At 40.8% G+C, this 24603-nt stretch overlaps 1 protein-coding gene across 1 annotated transcript in view; it reads right to left on the bottom strand.

Annotated features, from left to right (window-relative positions):
* The window catches only part of TDRD9 (tudor domain containing 9), a 2495642-nt gene that overhangs the window by 1384034 nt on the left and 1087005 nt on the right, over positions 1–24603 (bottom strand). Inside the window, exon 19 of the mRNA XM_086937885.1 lies at positions 5378–5422. Coding sequence (XP_086794011.1) covers positions 5378–5422 — 45 coding nt within the window. The remainder of the gene's footprint in view (positions 1–5377; positions 5423–24603) is intronic.

The raw sequence follows: 24603 nt of genomic DNA, 5'->3' as shown, positions 1-24603 counted from the left end.
GAACCCGAAACCGGTCCTAGGATGCTGGATTCCGGTCCAGGGAAGACATGTCTGGCAGTTCGGGCTGGACTGTTTCCATGAGTCACAGGGTCAGACTGATTTGCATATGGCCATGTCAGAACTGGGGTGGTGGAGTGAGCTAAAGAATGGTGATGGATTAAACCCAGATCCATTGACTGGGGGTCAGTGTTTGATTTCCTCAAACGCTCGGTCCATCATCCTCTTTGGTATCGCTTTGTTCGCCCTAAGTTGGCAGGGTATGCCCAGACGAGTTTCTGGATCATTTCTATCAGCCCGTTAGCAAAGCAGGCGCTTTCATACCAGTGCTGCATTCAATTTATCAGGGAGATTTAATCCAAGGAGCGTGCAAACAAGGGGCCTTTCTCCAGTAAGGCAGAATGGAGTCCTCCTGTTTGATGAATGTTCTGCTGTCTTTTCCCCAGTGGCCTCTTTGAAGAACCATGTGGTAATATGATAGCAGAGGGCAGAAAGGTAAAAACTTAGTGAGAAATGTTTTCTTGATAGTGCTCTACCAAATATATGGTGCTTAAAAGTATATGAGCATCATTCTTTGAAATCAATGGTTTACCCCAGAAGTTTTGCAATACGCAAATTTCAACCCTAAAACAGAGGATCTTGTGGTTGGAGCATGTCTTTTCCTCTATAGTGTCACACACACACAACATTGGTAAACTGCAACCCTTGAATAGAAGTCTCTCTAAAAACCCTGTGAATTCCATTATCCACCACTCATGAAAAAACATCTACAGACTTCAACATACTGGTGAACCACTGGCCTTTGTCGAACACCCCTTTCCAAACCAAGATTTGGGAAGGTAGACCACTTCAGGAGTTGCCAGAAAACTAGCACTTTCTTCAAGATCTTTAGTCTGGATTCAGACTCACTAGGGGCACGGGTGAGCCAAAGCTAACTTCATAGAGGATTTCTTTCTCTTCATAGATGAGGGAAAAACAGTACTTAGTCTTCTCAACTGTCCCCAGCTTATAACACAGTTGACCCTCAATTTGGGTGGCAACGAATGAAGAATGGGTAGTTATAGCAGGACAATCTCTCATGTATCCAGTAAATCCTTATCATTCACAGTTAAATAAAAGCAGGAGTGGGTCAGCCAAATTGCCTGCTCTCCCCGTATGTCCTATGGCATGCCACTAAATCATACTGCTCATCCCCTTTGTTTAATATCTATAAATACCTCATAGCATAATACCACATCAATAATAGGAGGGCGTGGGAACATAATGCCCAGTATGACACATTTTTTCCCAGATTTATTATGGGACATGCAGTGCATGGTAACAGTCACTTTAGTTTACTAGCAAGCATTGAAGTACTTGCACTACTGGCACAGCCAGTCCTGTGTTTCTCTGGGCGCAAGTGTTTCTGGATTGTTGCCCATCAACAGCTGAGAGTAACACATCAGTCTGGGGTGTTTACAAATGCTCCTTAGAGTCTTTCCTGGTTAAGTGCCACTCAGAGTACAGGTTTATCCAAAGTGGCTCGTCATTGGTATCATGCACTACATTTACAATACTACACCTCGCAGACAAGGTTTGCTGGCATGAACTTTTAAATGTTTACATAAGGCACATGGTTCCACTTCTATCTAGACAACAAATCTGGCAACTTGTCCATATCAAGTTGTGCTTTACCCAAGTGCTCATTTGGATGAAAGAGTCCTCTACTTGGAGGGTACAAACACAATCACTTTAGCCCCAGCAGAAACTAAGTCTAACTTTCTGCCCTTCACCTTGCCCCCAGAGGTGGTAACTCTTCCTCCAACCACTTAGAGAAAGGAATCTGGGGGTCTTTTTTGACTTGGAACTTTCAGGTTCTTCAAGTCAATGCCAGAATTTAAATCCAGACAACAACATTTACAGCACCAGGAAGACAGATTATGCGTAATGCTCCACAAGCACATCCACCTCAAGCATTACAATAACTCACTGTCGACTGCGATCGTTTTTCAAGGCCCTCTGCACAGCGCACTAGGTACCTTGGCCTAGCATAAGTACAGAAAGTGGCACCCACCATTAAGCGGCAACCCACTGTTGCATCCAATACACCTCCAAAGGTTGAAACAGGTAGGTGCCAGGTCCATGAATAATTAAGTTCTTGATCTGTGGAACACATTCAATTCCAATGCAAGATTAGAACCAAACCAACATTTATGAATGCTGCTGAAAGCTGAAATGTTTAGATTTGCTTCCAACTGATCTCTTTGCATGGAGGATTGTGAGAGAATAACCATAGAAAGTACCATTTGATTGCCCTTTAGTGTCTCCAATTAAAGATAGTTGCTTCTTTACACTGCTCAATCACCCAAAGTAACAGAATGCATAAAGATTATACTTTATATAAACACATCAAGTTATTTCATGATTTCCATGTTAGAAAATACCATGAAGATAAATAAATCGCTCTAATGCTCTTTACTTGATGTCAATAGGAACAATTTTCAGTCCACATCGTGTATAACACTACTGGAATCATCAGCTGAATAATTTCTGGTTTATTGACTACAATAGAAAGCTTTGCTTGGAGAAATAGCACTTAAAGTTCTAAATATTTTTGAAAGTAGAGTACAACACAAATCGGCACCAAGTACATCCAGTACCTTTCGAAAGGCACACAAGTTTAACATTTTAAAAATAATGAACCACAATGCACTAAATGAAAACAAACAATTCTGTAAATTTAATAACAGAAATCTGTGAACATTGACAAAAGAAAAACATGCAGTACACCTTTAATTCACCAGGAGAGAGGAACTAGCTAATTGGGGCTCAGTGAATACTAATGAGAAAATTCACACTATATTTGTGCCGGAGTATAAAAACATGAATACAAACATCTTTCTCACTAAATGAATCAATAGCACAGTCGTCCCTCAGAGTGGTATGGAATGTATGGCATAAAGTCTGCAAGCTGTTAGAAATTCCAAGGCTCCAGAGATACCTACCCCTTTAGCGATCACAGTTTTTTCCGGCCCTTCTTTATGATGGAATTGCTAAACATTGGGAGCAGGCTGGTGTCAGCAAAATAGGGGATGTCATAGGCAGGAATGGTATGATTTCTTTTGTAGAGCTAAAGGAGCTGTCTAAAATGGACCCTAGATCTTATTTTAAGAATGTCCAAATTACGGAAACTATTAGACCTTTTACATCAAATATCACTTCTACAGATAAGATCCCCTTGCTAGAAACTATCCTTTAAAAAAGCCATTGAATTAAGGATAGATATAGCTTTTTTTTTTTACAAAAGCCGCTCTGGATGATTTAGTAAAAACCGAAGCTCCCTGGGAAGTTAAATTAGATAAGCAGGACATGGACCTATGTAGGTCATAGGCTCTCTCAAAGAAAGTATTTCTCTCTGCCAATCTCAAGGCCAACATTACAAAACTGTTTTTAATTTGTACTTTACACCGGCAAAAATGTGTGCATGGGAGAAAAGGGAAAATGATCACTGCCCGAGATGTGGGCAAGGCCCTGCAGATTTGGTACATATCTTTTTTTGATTGTAGTAAGCTGGACGCTTTAATAAATGGAATCTAAATTTTTCTGCATAAAGTGTTAAACCAATTCCAATTCCAAAAATTCTTTATTTCGGCCACATAGGCCATAAAAGATGCAGTAAAATACAAATACATACATTTAAAACACAGTATTTACATATAAAGAGATTCTACTGAACCAGCATGGGGTAGGGAGTGCAAGGTAGTACCAGTTAAGGGGGACATTTTCTTCCTTATTATCCACGCTGCCATTAAAAATTTTGAAACAGCAAAGACAATATGGCCCAGAGTGTTAGTTTTCATGACCCTGTAGGCCTGTAAGTACTTCCTGAAGCCCAGGTTCCGACAGAGCGGTGCTATCCAGCGCTTCCTGGGTCTCTGGTAAGCGTGGCATACAAACATTATGTGTAGGTCATCTTCCTCCTGGGCTTTACAGCATGGGCAAAGTTTGTCACCCCCTGTGGACCATTTGTAGGTGAATACTTTGGTGGGGAGTGTACCAAACCTCCATTGCACAAACCGTTTCCTCGCCAAGAGAGGAAAGATAAAATCCATAAAAGGTTCAAAAGCATAAGAATTTTTGGATTCCATAAAACGTGCCGTCAAGGTGCCACTATTATGAGCGTTATCCATGTGGGCGAGGTTTTTGTTCTTATACAGCTGGGCAAGAGTTTTACGTGTAATCCTTTGACAGCCCTGAGCTGGATCATCCCATAAGTCTGGCAAGTTCATACTAAACAATTCCGTCTTGATAAAAGCCAGCCAGGGAATTTTGTTGTTACCATTCAGCCTCATTACATGAATAAGGTCCTGTCTATAATGGTGCAGTTCCTCGGTGGTCCATATCCGATGCCAAAACTTCACGGGTTTCGACAGAAGATCTTCAGTGATAGAGGGAAGGCCCAAGTCCAGTCTTAAGGGGAGGAGTGGCGTACCTTGCGGGAGAGCAAGTAAGCGTCTTAGAAAACTATTTTCCACACCTGCCAAAGCCTTCCCTGCTTTGTGTCCCCACAACTCACTGCCATACATAGCTGCTGCCTTGGCTTGGGACCTGTATGTTTCCAGGTCCGGGCTTACAGGCTTAAAGGTGGACTTATTAGCCACCTTCAGGAGTGCACCCGATAGCTGGGACAGTTTCAGCCTGGATCTCGCTATCTGGCAGTCCCATGATAAGTTTTCTTGGAGTGTTACCCCCAAATATATAAAGGTCGAGACCCTCTCAAGACTAACTTCCCCCAGTGTAGGATTGGGTCTAAATGTTAAACCAAGATGTGTCTATCTCGCCAACTATGATGCTATTAGGTTTTGATGAGAATGCACAACTAGAATCAACACAGGTATATTTTTGTTTCATTTTAATGACAGGAGCCAGACTGCTGATGGCATCAAAGTGGAAGGATGCTAACCCTCCGATGAATCAAGCTTGGTTTGCCCTGATGCTTCATATATGTAATTTGGAGATGGCATTATATGGATGCAAGGGACGGAGAGAGGGAAAATGGGACAGACAAATTTGAGGACCTTTGTTTAAGTAATTTTGATGTATAATGTTCCCTGTTTTTCTTTTCTTTTTTTTCTCTCTCTCTTTTTGTATCTTGTATAACCAAACATGAAACGTTTAACTAGTGCCTGGTTGACTCCTACGATTTTCTTCTTTTTCATTAGAAGAACCTTGTGTTATATTGGACATACTGCTATTTACAATGTGTATATTTGTAAATTTGCAGCTTTTTCTATTTTTTTTGTAACCGCTGTCTCTTCTGGGATATAAAATAAAAAAATATAAAAAAGAAAACAACAGCACAGTAAGCCAACATGCAGAATACAAAAAATATTTAACCAACCTTGGAGCGCCTCAATTCTCCTTTTTCTCTGCATGCTTGCCAAGACTGCACAAAACAAGACACCATTAGTTCATGATCATCAGGTAGAAATGATTTAACACAAGATAGTACCAAAATGGTTTTACTACTTCAGACGGTTTAAGCCTACACATTTTCTTAAGAGCTTAAGATTGAATGTTAAAATTACATTATATATATATATATATATATATATATATATATATATATATATATATATATATATATATATATATATATATATGTATATATATGACATCTATGAAATTATCCTTTTTTTATCTCCTCCATCTATATATCCCGGCAACTTTCTCCCCCACCATTAAGTCCTTGAAATCTCAATGCACCAGTCACTTTGAATATATTGCACTACAACACGAGGTCACTTTATAATGTAAGTTATTCCCGTGGTAATACAGGATGTGCAGTAATGAATATTGAATCAGAATATAGCTACATGTACACTGAAAAAATGATAATTATTTGCAATACTTTTGGTTAAATATTCTCAGTGACTGGACAATATTTCACAGTTGAACATTTCTTCTGTATGGATTTATGATATTAGTTTATTATCTTATGATTTTATCTATTATTATGTAATAATAGAAATGTATATAATTTTGTTGTTATGATTTTGTACACTTTTGGTGAGCACCAGTTTTTGAATTTTAGACATGCAATGTCAGATGGATGAGGCTATAATAATTTAGTTGTGTTTTGGATGTTGGAACCAGCATGTATGCAGGTATTTGATTGCATTACGCTAATTTTTATCCAAAACACATCAGAGACATGTTTAGTTATAATGTCTGAAAACTAATACAACGTTTTTCTATGTATTCATACAGCTAGTTATGATATTACTATTATAAAAATATATGTATTTGTACTAATAGTATGTTCTCTATTTCCATCAAAATGACATGTGACTGCACTTTGCACTTTAAAAAGGGTTAAGCACTCTGCAACGCCATGTGACCAAGACCGCTGGGACGGCCGAAACGCGTCATGGCAATCTGTTTGTTGGCTAAATAAGTATGCTGAAGATAAGTTGGTCCTTGCCTCGTATTTCGCTGATGGAAAGCGTAGCTGCTGCGCGGTATTGCAGAAATATATATATATACATACATATATATATTTTTACATACATATACATACATAGATTTATACATGGAAAATGTTACTTTCTCTGTAACAATCTGTTTGTAGCGTGTACAAGAAGTGCTACAGATTTACATACTCTGTATACTCCTGGCATGTAGTGATGGGCCCTGGCCTTTGCAAGTTGTTCTTTGAGGAAATTAGAAGTAATTAGTCATAAATCCTGGTGTGACTCCTAACTTGTTCCATAATGCACCAGCACACCAACTCCACCTCAGATTGTTTTCCCACTCAGTGGACTTGTGACGTAATTGGAACGCTTTGTGGAAGACAAGAGTGTGCTGATTTTAAGGAATAAAGAATACATTAGAAAGGTATCAAAATCTGTGATCATAGCTAGATTCTGGCGAGGAGGGTGGATAAATGTGAACCTACAGTTCTACATTCTAAGAACCTACGGTTATATGCTGCAAATATTAGCAGTTCATAGTATGTGTGGCTGTAGTTACGCATGCTCTGCACAGACTGAAAGGAACTTCGTCTGAAAAGCAGTGGCTAGCTAGAAGATGTTTGAAAAAGTATCCTTAAAACCACTTGGCCAACTGGAGATTGTTGCCATGCAAGTACATCTACACAATATTTCTTGGTAAATGTGTGTGGTGCTTATTAAGTAGCAGCCTTACATATATTCAAGAAAGGGATATTACCTAGAAAGGCTGGTGTGCCAATGTCTGTTTTGTAAATGTTAGATATCTTGTGGGGTTTTGGTGAAGGGAACTAAAAGGTAAGCAGACTTTCTGAAAGGTTTTGTTCTGTTGATAAAATACATGAGTGCCTTTTTAATATCCAGAAAGTCAAGCACCCTTTCAGCTATGGACTATGGCTGAGGGAAAAAGTCATGTAATTCAATAGATTGGTTGATATCAATGAATGAGAGTTAGCATCCGTCTAGTAGACATGAGAACATAATTTGCTGGAAAGATATATTCTTTAATACCAGACCCACCCCCTCTCAATGTATGGTTAGGTGTGCGTTCTCTAATGCCTTACTGTCCACAACAAACCACTGTTTGTAACTGCAACCAGGAGATTCCGGGGAGAATTCAACTCAACATATCCAATGATGTCTGCCCCACTGAGGCAGTCCATCCACCCACACTTGAAAAATAAATCAATCAAAACAAAAAATGTGTGGCGGAAAGGAAGGCACCTCACGGGCGAACAACCCTCGGGGAACTTGGCGGATGTTACCAATTCTATGCCCCTTTCTCATCATCGGTTGCCATTCCTTTTCCAAGATGAAAACAGTGTCAAAGCAAAATGTGCAAACAGAAAGGTGCTGAGCAAGGAGCTAAAGGAATAGCTCCCTGAAGTGACAAACAACGAAGAGTGAGCTTAAAATCAACAGACACATCAATTGTACAACTTTATTACTAACTCTGGTGTGTACTGGTGAAATAAAAAGGCTGGTAGCTTACTGTCGCATACCACTACCTGTAACCGACATGTTTCACTGCCCGGTAGACTTTATGGCAGATTCATCAGGGTTCACCACTTTGTCACCGCACCAGTGTTGGGCATCTTTATATAGGAAACTGTCTAGTTGAAAAACAAGCCCCACTTTAAACCAATTCTGGACCACACTCATCTCCTTAATATATCAAATAGTAATAAAAAGGGAATAAAAACACAGGGGTAATTACTCTCATACCAGCTGGTCAGGCGATTATCTACCCTACTGTAGATTGTGGTATCAATCTGCAAACAATCAAACGGTAATTAGAGATATCATTTCTAACCAAAAAAACATGCAGCCATGCTATGCATTGGTGTTGAAAGCAATGCGTCAAGTGTTGTTTATATATAAGCTCCTTATCTCCAAACTATGTGCAAACTACACTACACTTCAAACACGGGCTGTAGTAACAATATGCAAATAATCAAACTGTGGTTAGAGATATAAGTTCTGACCAAACAAACATGCAGCCACGTTATGTATTGGTGTTCAAAGCAATGTGTCAAATGTTCCCAGCAGACAAGTCCCTCATTGTTTGTATATAGGCTACTTGTCTCCAGAAACGTGTGTAAACTACACTGCACTTCAAACAATGGGCTGTGAATTTTGTTCACGTCAGGTAGCCCCCCCAAAATCCTTGTAGAAATTGCTATAAGTGAAGGCAAAGTATCCGATACCTGCCCCGCCCCAGAGGCATTACCATCTGTAACTTCAGTCGAGCGTATCACTGTTACATGGCCATAAATCATTCCTACCGCCCCCACTCCTCACCGTACAGACACGGAACCAGGACCATACATCATCCCAGGAACACCATGCAGCAAATGCCTCCGCTTTTTAAAGTTACACTGCTGCTGCTGATCCCGGACGAGTCCGGTCACGTGGTCGGGAGAGCGCGCTGTCGGGAGAGCATGATGGAAGAACCCTCGACCTGAGCAGGTTGATGCGGGTGCCATCTTAGAGTGGAGTTAGTAATTGTATGTTTTCAATCAGAACACACTGTGTCATTTATCGATGTTTTATGCGTGTCCTTATTTTGAAGCCACATGTAAATAAACATTCCGCACTCGTTGTCCTTAATCCTATCTGGCTGAAGAAAACATTGTTCTCAACCGTGGAGTGCCTGCGCAGGTTCATGCGGGCGCCATCTCAGAGTGGAGTGAATAACTGTATGTTTTCAATCAGGACCCACTGTGTCATTTGTCAATGCTTTATGCGTGTCCTTATTTTGAAGCCACCTATAAATAGACATTCAGCACTCGTTGTCATTAATCTTATCTGGTCGAAGGAAACTTAATTCTCAACCGTGGAGCGCCAATTTGGATGTCTTCGTCATTCTGCACCACGCAAAAGTGCTCCCCTCACATTCTTTATAGACCGGCCCGGTGTCGGAGAACCAGCAAGTGTTGTCACAACTCGGGCATGTTCATAATGAACTGGTTCTTTCTTATTATTTTTCATCTTTCAAAAAACTTTATTAACAATATTAACACTGTCTCAAAGTGAATCTCCCCCCGTGTGTCACAAGAGGGACACGACCGTGTATATACACGTTAATTCATTGGAACCTGTGGATTACTACCTCTATATATCGCCAATCCAGTATGTGGCATATAGCAGTGAAACCCTTCTCCTAGCAGGTTCAGACGATACTTCATTGCCAAATATATAGTAGTGACTCATAAATGAAGCGGCCCATTTATCAACGGTATAACGGTTTGTATCTGGCCATTTACATCCTCCGGACAGCATGGGGCAAAAGGACTTTATTTTTAATGCCATTCCAAAAGTGTTGGGCCAGAGGTGGATAATTCATATATAAACCCAACACCAGTTCACTCTAGATGGACAATAAGGGCACCAGTCCAGAGAAATGTATCCTCAGTCATGAAAATGTGCCCCCACAGTTGAAAGACTAATCTTGGTGATTCTACTTGACTCTGTTCCATTCGATAATCTCGTTCAAGCCCTGTATGTCACTTCTTTCTCTAAAAATCCATCTAGCTTCCTTGGTTAGTAACACAGCCTCAATGTTGTTCAGATTGCCCTTCACTGTCTCCAGCACAGTCCATGTTAAGCCATGTTTCTCCTGGTGACAGTGCTGGACCAGTTTGGTAGTTAGTTTACCTGCCTTGATCATACTAAGGTGCTCTTGTATGCGGACCTTTATTTTTCTCGTGGTCAATCCAATATATTGGAGACCACAACTACACAGTAATCTGTAAACCACATTAGTGGTATTGCAGTTGCTAAAATGGTTCAAAAACCATTCCTTTCCTGTTGTCAACATCTCACTGTTGCATTTCTTGGTTAATGGGCATACCGAGCAAATCCCACAAGGATAGTGCCCATTGGGAACGGTTGTGGATTCATTTCTCAGGGGGAACGGGTCACGGGTGTGAACAAGCCTGTCCTTTAGATTACCCGACCGTTTGAAGGCAAATCTGGGTGGTGGCATGGAGAAGTCTTTATTGGATAATAAATTCCAATGCTTTCTAATAGACTGCCTGATCTTAGTGGCCATAGGGTCAAATGTCATCACTACTGGTAGACAATCTTGTCTTTCTTTGCTAGTATGTTCAAGAAGGGCGCTAAGTGGGGTGTTAAGTGCCCTCTTCCTGGCATTCCTGACCACCTTCCGAGGGTAGTTTCGCTGTTCAAGTTTCTTGGTCAGGTCACAGGACTGTTCCACGAACGTACCTGCCGCTAAACAATTCCTCCGGTACCTGAGAAATTGACCCACCGGAAGGTTATCACGGAGGGCTCTGGGATGATATGAGTTGTACAGAAGGAGGGAAATTCTGTCAGTAAGTTTTTGATGGACCCGGGTACTGAGGCCTCCCTCCCTGCCTGACTATGTCAAGATCCAGATATGTAGCATTGGTATGGCTGTAAGACCAGGAAAACTTGAGACTCTGATCCTGTGAGTTTAGCCAAGTCAAAAACTCTAAAAAGGATTCCTCGGAGCCTGACCATATGCAGATCACATCGTCTATATATCTCTTCCAGAGGCAAATATGCCTCTGGAAGGGGTTGGTATCCGGATGGCCAATGTGCTCCTCGAATTGGCCAACGTATATACATGCCAAACTGGGGGCCATAGTGGCCCCCATTGAAGTGCCAGAGGTCTGCAGGTAGAGTTGGTCTTTATACATAAAGTAGTTACCAGTAAGAGCCAATTCAACACATTCCATGACAAACGATTGCGGGGTGTCATAAAACCATTTGAGATCCCCCAGGGCGCGCGTTGCCGCCACCAGCATCGCGTCCTGGGGAATACTCGTGTACAGGGACTCGATATCAATTGTTACCAGAAACTGTACACCTGGGTCATATGGGACATTCTCCAAGAAGTTAAGAACATCGGTGGTGTCCTTAACAAAGGACTGTTGATTGACCACCGATTTACAGAGGAAATAATCCGCATATTGAGAGAGGGGCTCCAGAACTGACTGTATACCCGAAACTATGGGCCTGCCGGGTGGTGGACGGCTAGGTTTATGTATCTTTGGTAAGATATAAAACGCGGGAGTCCTGGGGGTATCATTCACAAGGAACTCCGCTTCTTTAACAGAAATCCATTTGTTGGTCTTAGCTTTGCTCACCATTTCACGAATGGTGTTCAACAAGCCCTCAGCCGGATCACTGTTAAGAGGTCTATAGTCTGTGCGTACACTTAGCAAGCGTTGTATCTCTGCGTCATAATCCCCCTTTATCCGCTGACTTAATAGTCAGCGATGCATTCTGCTCTAGTCCCTTGACTGCCTCCCAATCATTTGTGGTCAAATTGGTGTATTTACAATGTTCCTGGGATTTTTCAAGAATTTCAATGTCATGGAGGACCTTCTCCTCAAACACTGCCACTTCTGGACCTACTGCAGCAGCGGGGGGACAGAATGTGGACGGTTTTCTCAGATTGGTACCTCGAAATGAGTCAGTGTCTTTTTCATTATTAGCAAAGAATTTCTTTAATTTAATCTTTCGCATTGTTTCATGGAACTCAATGCGACACTTAAATGCATCATGTTTAGGAGTTGGGACAAATCCCAATCCCTTGTTGAGGACTCTCTCCTCACTAGATGTTAAGATGCGATCTGACAAGTTCAAAGCAATGCTCTCATTTAGTTCAATGTGCGACCTCGGCTGCGGGTCACTCTGGGTGAATAGGTCTGCCATTGGGGTGTTGGATTGCCTCTCCCTCTGCCTCTTCCTGGGGTCCCCTTCCCCTGTTGTGATTGGTTCTCTGACCCGGTCCTAAAAAAGAACGTAACAGAGCGCCCAGAATCTCGTTCTGGCCGTCCTGTTGGTTGAACCTCACCCAGTTGCTTTGCTGGGGTTCTTCTTCCTCGCTTGATGTATTTTCAAACGTCCATTTATTAGGTGTACGCCTGGAATGTTGCCTGCCTCCCCTGCCTCTTTGCCGGGTTCCTGCACTGGCCTGCTCTGATCCTTGTGGATAGTATTCCTCTTTCACATAAGGAAACGCCCATTCATGTGTGTACATTTCCAAGTTTCTAGTCAACCCTTTTATTTTTTATTTGACCATATAATTCCTATAGTCTGTAAGGTCGTCCTCAATTCTTTGAGGGTGCTCCTTACTGTCCACCAGAGTGGTGTCGTTGGCTATACTTTCTTCCAACTCAAGGATCTCTTTTAGGAGATCCTCGCTCAGTCGTTGGGCAGTGCTAATTATTAGGATGAGCCAGTCTCTGGTGCACTTGTTGGCGATGAAATTCCAATCAAGGCGGAACTTGCTGTCATCCAGGAATATTCGTGGCTCAATCCTCATCAATAGACTCGGGGACGCTACTCCTGCTGTAAAATATTCAGTCATCAACGCACCACATAGTGCGACCCTCACTTTCTTTTTTAATGTTGACAATTTCTCCCATTCCTCCCTAGCAGAGGTGGTACCTGGGAATAACAACGGGCCTGACAAGATCGCTGCTATCTGGTCATCCGTGAAAGCCAGACAGTTTTTATCCATCTGGAACACTCTTATTTATCAGACCAGACTAAACGATATCACAACCTTGTTGTCAAAACAATTTATACCCACACCAATGGTGCACACTCACTATTTAGTGTCACACCCCATATAATGAAAAGAATGGAGAAAATGGTCCAGAAATGAGCTCACATACAGAAGGAACCTCCCAATACTTTAAACACAAGCTCTCACGGCTGAGGCGCCGTACAGCACATGTTGTTTGGTTAGAAATTATATCTCTAACTACAGTTTGATTGTTTACAGATTGATACCACAATCTACAGTAGGGCAGATAATATCCTGACCAGCTGGTATGAGAGGACATGGCTGGTTGAGGGTAATTACCCCTGTGTTTTTATTCCCTTTTTATTACTATTTGATATAAGGAGGAGATGAGTGTGGTCCAGAATTGGTTTAAAGTGGGGCTTGTTTTTCAACTCAACAGTTTCCTATATAAAGATGTCCTACACTGGTGCGGTGACAGAGTGGTGAACCCTGATGAATCTGCCATAAAGTCTACCGGGCAGTGAAACATGTCGGTTACAGGTAGTAGTATGCGACAGTAAGCTACCAGCCTTTTTATTTCACCAGTACACACCAGAGTTAGTAATAAAGTTGTACAATTGGTGTGTCTGTTGATTTTAAGCTCACTCTTCGTTGTTTATCACTTCAGGGAGCTATTCCTTTAGCTCCTTGCTCAGCACCTTTCTGTTTGCACATTTTGCTTTGACACTGTTTTCATCTTGGAAAAGGAATGGCAACCGGTGATGAGAAAGGGGCATAGAATTGGTAACATCTGCCAAGTTCCCCGAGGGTTGTTCGCCCGTGAGGTGCCTTCCTTTCCGCCACACATTTTTTGTTTTCATTGATTTATTTTTCTAGTTTGGGTGGATGGACTGCCTCAGTGGGGGAGACATCATTGGATATGTCGAGTTGAATTCTCCCCGGAATCTCCTGCTTGCAGTTACAAACAGTGGTTTGTTGTGGACAGTAAGCATTAGAGAACGCACACCTAACCATAAATTGAGAGGGGGTGGGTCTGGAATTAAAGTATATATCTTTCCAGCAAATTATGTTCTCATGTCTACTAGACGGATACTAACTAATGTCCAGGGTACAGGGTTTTCTTGGTATTGAATTTAATTGAGTGGAGGGCTATCCCATAGGTACCCGTTTTTCCCCTCTTAGCTGCTTTTTGTTATTACATGAATGGATGAGACACAGGAATCTGGGGTTAGTGCCAAGAGCAACCCTATCTTATGAACCTAAATGTATGGTTCCTGAATTGTAATAGCTTGCAGCTCACTAATTCGCCTGAGCGAAGTGACTGCTTCACGAAAACCACCTTCCAAGACAAATTCGGAAATACAAAAGCTCAAAAGGCGGACCCATAAGGCGCTGGAGTACAACATGTAAGTTCCATACTGACACAGGAGGCATTGTTGGAGGGATGACCCATTTTAGCCCCACATGAAGGCTTTGAAGACAGGTATTCTAATAAATAGAAGAATGTTGGCTATTGTAAAGGTGTGTTGCAATTGCAGTGAGTTGAAGTAACATGTAAGTGTGTATGTTAGGCCTGCATTATAAAAGTGTAGAGGGTAGGAAATGACATCCTGCATATAAACAGTAAAGGGGTATGTGTGTTAAGAGAAGCAGTAGTTTACAAACATTTTCCATTTTTCTGCTCAGCAAGCATGAGTTGTGGTAGCCTCCCTCAGAATTACCATGCATTCTTGTGGGTGGTTGAGATATGAAAACCCTAGGTACTGAGTTTCAAAATTGCTAGATTGAGGCTTTGGGAACAGAGTGTCTGAGACGACCCTGATGCAGAGTGAAAAAGTCAGGCCATAATGGGAGCTTCTTGTGAGGATTGAGACATTTCTAAAAGCACGGAGTATCATGGCTGCCTTGCCCATGCTGGTGCAGTTAGGATTAGAGTCCATGCTGGTACAGTTAGGATTTGCAGTTGCTCAGTAAAGGAAACAGCCTGCCTCTGAGTTTTTCTTCTTTGAGGACACCCCTTTCTTTAATATATTACTGCCATTCAAGCCGTGAGGAAGCACCACTGCTGACATTGCAGGTCCTGTGACTGGGATTGTTTGTCACATTGGGATTTGCAAGCTCTGAATATTTCCAGTGAATTCAGGTACGAGACATTGGATCAGCTCACTGGGGTTGTGCTTTTACATTTCATATCGAAATGCAGTCATTATCAGACCCACTGGGGGTGATTTAAAAATAAATGTGACTACTTTTACCATCATGCATCTGTGAACGTATCAGAGGCACAGAGGGGCGGAACTGTATTTAACGATGGGCAGGTGGTCGCTTTCTGCTTTTCTGGCCTGTGATCAAGGACTGTTGAGTCTGAAATGCGTAAGGCTGCATGGAATCCAATGGAAGTTTCTGTTTTTGCTGTTGCTTAATAAAGGAAACAGCCTGTCTCAGTGTTTGTAGGTATGTATGTATATATATATATATGTATGTATATATATATATATATATATATATATATATATATATATATATATATATATATATATATATATATATATATATATATATATATTTTACACACACATATACACACACATATATATATATATACATATACACACAAATATATATATACATATACACACAAATATATATATATACACACACACACACAAATATATATATATATACACACACACACATATATATATATATCTTTTTTTTATTTATTTATTTTTTTCCCACCAAAGATGCGGCACTCAGGGTTTAAGTTAAACATTCAGCATTTATATCTCCAGCTCGGACCAACGTGTTTCAGCCTTACCAGGCTTTGTTCACGGATTTATCCCAATTTGGCAGTTAGGGTGCATTGTGGGACTAGTAGTTGCAATATACATTTACATTCACATCTTGTATGGCATGCAATATTTTTAAATGCGATCATTTGACTGAATTAATTCGTTTTTGACATTCTTATGGCGCTGCATTTTTACGCGCAACAAAACAGTAGTTGTCTCATATTATAGTGATATGTAGAGATCGTATTTACATATTTGCTGCGTATAGTACACTCTTTGTACATTGTTCATTGTCTCTAGGTGTATTGGGTATAGTACCCTATTTTGCAAAGTTTCTCAGTTTGTAATATTAGTCCGCATATTACAGTCATTAGTCCAAATGTACATAAAGCTCCTCATCAAAGTTCATCCCACGGGGGGTTTTGGTTTTAAGTCTGATTATGAATTTGGATTCAATTTGCCGCTATTTGCGTAGTCTGTTGCCTCCTTGCCCATCTAATTTGACCATGTGTATACCATAATACGACATTGCCCTCCAATCACTTTGCTGACACGTTGACATATGTTTTGCTGTGGCGTATGACATATCTTTATTCTTCACATCTCTAATGTGTTCCAGTATACGTTTTTTCAGTGCAGAGGTTGTGCTGCCAATGTAACATTAACCACATTTGCATTGTATGATATATACCACATGTGTAGAAGAGCATGTTATTCTTCCTCCGAATCGTTTTTTCCCCATCAGGTTCTTCGTAGGTATTTTTATTTTGGCAAATCTTGCAAGCTTTGCACACATTGCATTTTATGAAGCCATTTTGTTGTTCAGTAAGCCAATTGTTTTTATTGTCAGCTGTTTTAAACTTGAAGTGGCTTTTCACAAGATGGTTTTTTAGTGAGGGAGGTTTTTTGTAGCTTATCATAGGTCCTTCGCCCACTAATTTTCCTATGTCGAGATCCCCCGATATCAGATGCCAATATTTCTTGATCTTGCTTTTCATAATGCCACTTTCTTTGCTGAAAGTTGTCACAAATCGCGATGGTCCATGTAATTCATCCTTTTTGGTTTCTGAGGAAAGTATCTGTGATCTGGTTCTGAGTTCCACTCTTTTCTTACTTTTCTCCAGTATTCTTTCACTGTATCCTTTTGACCTTAGTCTTTCTATAGTTTCCATGATTTTGGTTTCTGCATCTTGTTCATTCGAACAGTTTCTCTTCATTCGAATAAATTTGCCGTATGGTATACTAGCAAGAAGTGGTTGGGGGTGGAAGCTGGTTCCACGTAAAATACTGTTTGTGGATGTTTTTTCCTGAATAGAGTTGTTTCTAATTGATTATTCATGACAGTTATTTTCAAATAAGGAAATCAATTTCTCGTTTGCTGGTCGTGTGTGTGTGAATTGTAGTACAATGTCATTGTCACACAACTTGGAGAAATACATGTTGAAATCAGTTTCTGTACCATGCCAAATTAAAAACACATCATCAATGTAACAGACCCATAGTATTTTTTTGTCCAGAACTGATTGATTCGTGGTGTTCCATGCGATAGTTTTTTCCCACCATCCCATTGTAATATTTGCATAATTCGGTGAGAAAGAAATTCTCATGGCAGTTCCGCATTCTTGCTTATACAGTTGGTTGTCAAATAGGAATACATTGTTGGTAAGACATAACCTGATCAAGTTCATTAGCATTTCTGTATGTTTTCGTTCTCCAATATTTCGCTGTCTCAAAAAATAATTACATGCCTCCAAGCCAATTTCATGTTTTATTGACGTGTACAGTGAAACTGCATCTATCGTTACCAATAACTAGTCTTCGCACCACATGATGTCCTTTAGAATTCTTAAAAAGTCACCTGTGTCTTTGATGTATGAGCTCATGCTCTTTGCAATTGGTGCTAGAAACAGATCCACATACTGAGAGATGTTTTCGTAGAGGCTTGAACATGATGCCACAATCGGTCTGCCTGGTGGATCATTGAGTGTCTTATGTATTTTAGGCAGAAAATAAATTGTGGGGATGACTGGGAATTCATTCATAAGAAATTTCTTTTCATCTTCATCCAGCAGCCCTTCCTTTTGCCAATCCTGTATTAATCCATTCAATTGCAGCGTCATCTGATTTATAGGATTTGTTTTTAATTTACTGTAATTTTCTTGGATTTCCAGTTGTCGTTTAGCTTCTTTTATATAGTTTTGAGTATCCATTAGGATGATATTGCCCCCCTTGTCTGCAGGCTTTATAGTCAGAATAATGTCACTGTTCAGTGTTTTGATTGCTCGTCTTTCTCCTTTACTGAGGTTCTCTCTTTTATTTCCTTTTCTTGTATTGGAGAGCTTTTCTATTTCTCCAACTATGGCATCTGAGAACATATCAATTCTGTTGCCCGGTGACAGGATGGAGCAAAATCTTGATTCTTTCTTTAATCTGCTTTTGACCCTCCGGTCAGTTCTGATGTTCAGATCCTCTAACAACTGGGTTCCTGAAATTTCAGTGGTCTCCTGGTCATACAGTAGTCCGAATATATTCTGGAGATCAGATATTTCTTCAATCTGCCAGTTAGGATTGTTGTTTTCGGAGTCATCACTCGTTGTGTTCAACGTTTCCTTTGGCCGTCGTGCATGGACTTTGGCTAGTTTGAGTTTACGTATATATTTGTATAGGTCAATTCTCAGTTCAGCTGGGTTAAAATGTTTTTCCGGACAGAATATAAGTCCTTTGTTAAGTAATTTTCTTTCATCTTCTGTCAAGTCGTGTTGTGATAGATTAATTATTAAGTTTTCTACTTCCGATTCCTTAGGGGATAGGACTTTTTTTTTTTTGGCTCTTCTGGTTTTCCTTGTGTTGCGACAGTGATATTCTTTCCTCTTCCTCGGGGCTGGAACGACCCTCTTCCGCGGCCCCCTCCTCTGGACATGGATTTGTCCATGTTCCAGAGCAGTACTTCGTCTAAAAATTAAATCCTGTGTTACTTGCTCCACTGTCAGAATCTTCGGTCTCGATCTTCGCAGACGACGCCTACCGAAGCGTAAGCGTACTGCTACGCAAAAGTTTCCGGATCCAGTCTGACGCGTGGGGATATTCTAAGGTAAGGAATCTATCATTAACGTGTCTTTTTCAGATTTTGCCTTTACTTATTTTGAAGGGATACCAGGATAATTAAAATGTAAAAAGCATTTGAGAGCAGTAATTAAATATTTTCGATTCATAACAAATAAACCATTACAGAACGGCCACCACACAAGCTTACACTTTCTCTCACCTAGTTTGAGCTCACCCTTACCTTTAGCTAAAAAAGTGATGAAAGCTGGTGTAGGCACTCCAAGCCACAAAAGTGCATTACTAATGATTAAATAGTATGCAAGACATCTACCAAGTTCCATCATCACCTGTCGCACATCCAGCCACGGTCTTGAAAGAACCTGGAGGAGAACACCTTAGTCTCCAACCTCATGAAGGCCACTTTCAATAAATGCTAGAAATCAGCAGTAATGAGCTAGAAAATCTTGTCAATACCAAACAATTGAAAGGAATAATAACAAAATTAAGAACGGAGGGGGCAGGAGGACCAAATGGGATTCCAAACGCTCTTTTTAAGAACGCACATGAGTTTTGGGCAAACTATTTCACACACCTTTTCAACTACATTTATATTCAGAAGATAGTACCAAATTCCTAAATAGGGAACATAATTCATCCAATATTTAAAAAGGGCATTCATAGCAAGACAGAAAACTACAGACTGATATCTTTGATCTATCGATGTAGAAGCCAAATTATATGCAGCATGTCTACTTATTCACCTTCAAGAATGGATGAATGAGAAGAATATAATCCCAAAGTTTCAAACAGGTTTTAGGTCAGGAATGGAAAAAACCTCAAATTTTACAATTTTTTAGTGAAAAAGCACTAAAAAGGAAGACAACATTTTTTGAATGCTTCATAGACCTGAAAGCCGCGTTTGATAGAGTGACTAAAACTCTACTTAGGAATAAATTAAAAACCTGGGGGCTACCCATTAATCTATTAAACGCAATGATTGCCCTCCACATGAAAACTTCGGCCAGAGTGAAACTAGGTGATGGAAGTAGAGTATCCGCAAGAATAAACACTCAGCACGGCTTAAAACAAGGATACGTCCTGGCGCCGAGTTTGTTAAATTTGTTCTTAACCGAGGATATGCAATCAGCAAAGAGCCATCCGCCAATGTTGGCAAAAGAGCCTATACCGTTTTTACAATACGTGGATGACATTGTAGTGCGAAGTCAAAGTCTGATTGGGCTGAAAAGAGCAATAAACAACTTAGTAATTTACCTAGACCGGGAAATTCTAGAGTTAAATAAAAAAAAAAATTAAGGTGGTACGCCTAGTGGAACCCAAGAAAAATGAGTTTAAATGGTACGTTAAGGGAAATCAAGTGGAAGAGCAAGCCTCCTATGACTATCTAGGCATAAAACTGGGGTGTGGCATTTCGTACAAGGACCACAAACAGGATCTAAATGCTAAAGCCCAATCATTAATTTTTGCTTTTCGACTGCTGAACAAAGAATTGAGCTGTCCGGCTTATACTCGCCTCCTAAATGTGATGGCAGCACAAATTCTACCTACTCTGTCTTATGGTTTAGAAACATGGTGTGGCAAAGAGGCAGAGTTATTGAATGAGCTCCAGACCAAGGTATATAAAGCGGTCTTTAATCTTCCCAAGTCTGCATCTCCCACACAGGTACGGCTAGAATTTGGCCTTCAAAATCAGACATTCCGGAGCATAAATTCCTTTGCGAAGCTCTGCCATAAATTTCGATCCTCAGAGCCGGCCGGGTACACTGAACAATCTATGCTGGGATGAGATAAAAGCACATATGGTGCAAGAAGTACCTACATCTTGGGGAGCGTATTTGAGGAAATCGCTGGTGGAGCTAGATACCCAAGCAGTATGGGAGAGGGTAGCAGAAAAGGCAATATTTAATAAAGACAGGAATCTGTCCGCCAAGAAGAAATTTCTCCTGGAAGACAAAAACATCTAGTCCAAACGACGCCATGCATGGACAGTAATAAATTCCTATACTCATACAAAGCCCCAAGCCTACATAGCAGCCCATTTTAGCTCCGAGAAAAAAAAGAGCTTTATTCACTATCGGCTGGGAATCCTGTCTTAAAGGACTTAGTTCTCCTCTTGATGATTGCTTTTCCATGATGGCATTGTCATCTATGTGGTTATTCAGACGAAACATTTACCCATTTGCTGTGTGTGTGCCCAGCTGCAAAGGATCTAAGGAAATCAGCTTTAAAATTGATATTTAACGAGCTAAATATTCGTACATGCAGACAAGCTGTGATTAGAAGGATGGAGGGCTCATCAATCATTGTCTTGTCGAGGTGTAAATTATTTTGCCCATATTAGGAAATTACTCCGACAAGCAGATCAAGCAGATATGAACACTGGTTGAAAAAACACGATTATATGTTGTCCGAACATTACAGGCTATACAGCACTAGGCACTTTGAGGGCATTTTAACCGCATGGTTGGTTTTAAACTAGAAGCTTTTCATCCACCAGTGCTAGCTGCTCATCCCCAAATAGGAGTCAATTGCGGTTTGTGATAATTATTTTTTGTCATCTTAGTGGAATACAAAAATAATTTTTTGACTTCAGTCAAACCATCTTGTATTTAAAATATAATTGTATCCTGTACCAATGATTCCTGTGTATGTGATACCACTGTTTTCATTGTGACATTTGTTTTATGCAATTTTGTAATGATTTTAAGTAATTAAGCAATAAACTACAACTACTACATCACCTATCACACATCCATCCATTAGTGCATGAGGCAGAAACCCAACACACCAGGGTTGTGAAACTGCTGCATCTCCTATGAACCCCAGCTAAGCTGAAACTGGTATGGGCAAACAATTTGTTAGCTGAGATACACTGCTGTTGATCCATGAAATCACGACTGCACATTCTCTGATGCCACACTCATATTATCGCCATAACATCAGCAGCAGAGAACAATAATTTTACCAGCAGTCAGGTGCTACTTCACCAATGCCTTTCAGGGACATTTTGCCCTTAACAAGCTGTAGAAGATAGCCTTTGACATGGCAACAAACTTTTCTATAATCCGCCATGGCGGATTATGCTACTTACCACATGAGAGCTTCAAGAATAACACATTGGGGAAATTCTTGATTTGAGGGCCAGGATTCAAATTCTTTGCCAGCTGGTTTCCACATAATACCATCAATATGGCATTTTATGAAAAAAACTTTAGAAGGGAGATGTTGGGACCCTTCTTACATTTTCTCACTTTTCATGTATCACCGATTTACAGATGATGTGAAATAAATATAAAACAATAGCAGGTTGAACTGAAGACAAGTTACTTACCTTCTGTAACGCCTTATCTGGTATAGACAATATAGCTGCAGATTCCTTGCTTTAGAATATCCCAGGGGTCTAGCTGGATCTAGAAAAACTTTCATCGAGCAATACCCTTGCACGTTGGCCAGCTCCACGTAGCGTTGTCCACGCCGGAAGTGACGTTCGAGTAACCTATATAGGCAGCACCTTGGCGCGCTGACTTCAGTTACTTTTCACAACTTTCCATGCCAGAAGCATAGAGCTATGAAGTGCACCGACAGGCCTGTGTATAGAATACTTAGGGCCCTAAAAGGGATCACTCCTGACCCTACAAACATATCTGCAGTAAGGGAAGGATGGGTGGGTCGGAAAGGAATCTGTAGCTAGATTATGTTTCTACCAGATAAGGTGTTACCGAAGGGAAGTAACTTGTCCATTTGATAGAGACAATCTGCATCAGATTCCTTACCTTAGACTTGATAACCAAGCAATACCATCCCCAGAGGAGGGACTGTAGACTAGTTTAGACCAGGAAGTCCTGCAGGACACTGCGTCAAAAAGACCACCTCTGCAGACTTGACTGTCCAGGCGGTAGTGCTTAGTGAATGTGTGCAGGTACACTCACATTGCTGTCAGACACATGTGAAGGACTGCAACACAACGTTGCAATGCTATGGTTGCAGCCTTAGCTCTGGTGGCATGAGCTCTTACGCCTTCAGAAGGATGGTTCTTGGCCAGAGAATAGCAAATTTTGATGCAGAGGACGACCCATCGAGAGATAGTCCTCTTCTGCACAGCACAACCTTTTTTGATCCACATACCCCACGAAGAGTTGGCCGTCCACTCGGAAATCATCATCATCATAAAGTCTTTATTTCGATGATTAATCATAAAAGACAACAATAGTAATACATAGTTTCAGCATAGTAAAAATATATCAATATAGTCAAGGGTATATAATCATTAATTGCAAACTCCAATGTGGGTAAAAAACATCCGAGGGCAATGTTGCAAAAACATCTTTCCGTCCCATAAGTAAAAAATAGAATTTAAATTCATATGTATAGGATAAAATACATTCAAAATTCCATTATACACATTTAACAAGATTTTAAAATATAATTTTTTTATTTTCCTAAAAAGGTACTATAAATAAAATATGTATACAGAGGGAAGTAAAAATAGTCATCATGGACTTGTCTTAATTATACGAATTCTCCATGACTAATGTAAGAACTTAGCCACTGCAATAACCACAGACTGGGTGGTATCCGTTTTAAGAATTCTTAGTGCCTCACAGCTGGTTTGAAGGCTAAGCTGTAGGCAGATAGGTTTCAACCATATCCGTCTTGGAGCTTTGAACTCAGGGCAAACAAATAGAATGTGCCCAATGGTCTCCTTTTGAGTGGGGCAGAAAGGACAGGTGGGATCCAATCCTTCTCCCCATTTAGAAGAAAAGAGGTTCGTTGGTAAGGTTCCCACCCTAAATTGAGGATATCTCTTTCTAGCCTCCAGGACAGTAATATAGTCCCAGTAACCCTCGTACGCAGGTGAGTGCTTAAGTTCTAAGAAATCCGCTGTTAGTGACGGACCGGTGATAGAGCCAAATCTCTTCAGTGTGACTAGGCGCCAATAAAGGTCTCTTAAGGCCTTCCTAGGGGGAAAGATGTTTGCTGTGGGGTCATCCCATAGGCTAGACAAACCCATGGTAGAATAGATAGACTTAACCTCACACAGCCATTGAATTTTTTGGGCCTTGTCGGCGTTTCTAACATCTAAGAACGCCCTTGCGTACTGGGAGAGTTCGGGAGTGAACCACATTCTCCTCCAGTATGCCACTGGTCTATACTGGGCCTTATCCTCCAGGCGCTGAATGTCTAGATCATAAAAGAGGAGAGTCAGCTGGGTCGATACTGGAAGGCCCACGACCCCACGTAGAAACTTATTTTGAGACTTGGTCAGGCGGGCTAAATTGCTGAATCCCCACAATTCCGCCCCATATAGTACTGCTGTGGCTATTTTAGGGTCATACATTTTCTAAACGGCCAATAATGGCCTTGTAAGAGATAGGAATAGTTCTTTAGTTAAAGCTCCTGTTTGCTGGGCATGCTTAGTAACTAGATGTGTAACACGTGGTTTCCAATCAAATTCGGATGCAAGGGTAATGCCCAAGTAGGGAAACACCTGAGTTTGTTCTAGTCTGACCCTATTAGATGACACATTGCCTCTAACATATTTACACTTGTGTAAGACCATAAACTTGGTCTCGCTGACGTTTACTACAAGACCATAATCCTTGCAGAAGACCTCAAACACATCAATGGCTCGTTGGAGACCCTGCTGCGTTTTAGAAATTAAAAGAGTGTCGTCTGCAAACATCAACAGGGTAATGAGCTTACCATCCAATTTAGGAGCATCTGTTGATTGGTGCGT

This window comes from Lissotriton vulgaris, chromosome 9 (genome assembly GCF_964263255.1).
Source record: "Lissotriton vulgaris chromosome 9, aLisVul1.2, whole genome shotgun sequence".
In the NCBI taxonomy this organism is placed as follows: domain Eukaryota; kingdom Metazoa; phylum Chordata; class Amphibia; order Caudata; family Salamandridae; genus Lissotriton; species Lissotriton vulgaris.
Note: the sequence above shows the minus strand (reverse complement) of the source record. Positions and strands in the feature narration are given on the sequence as shown.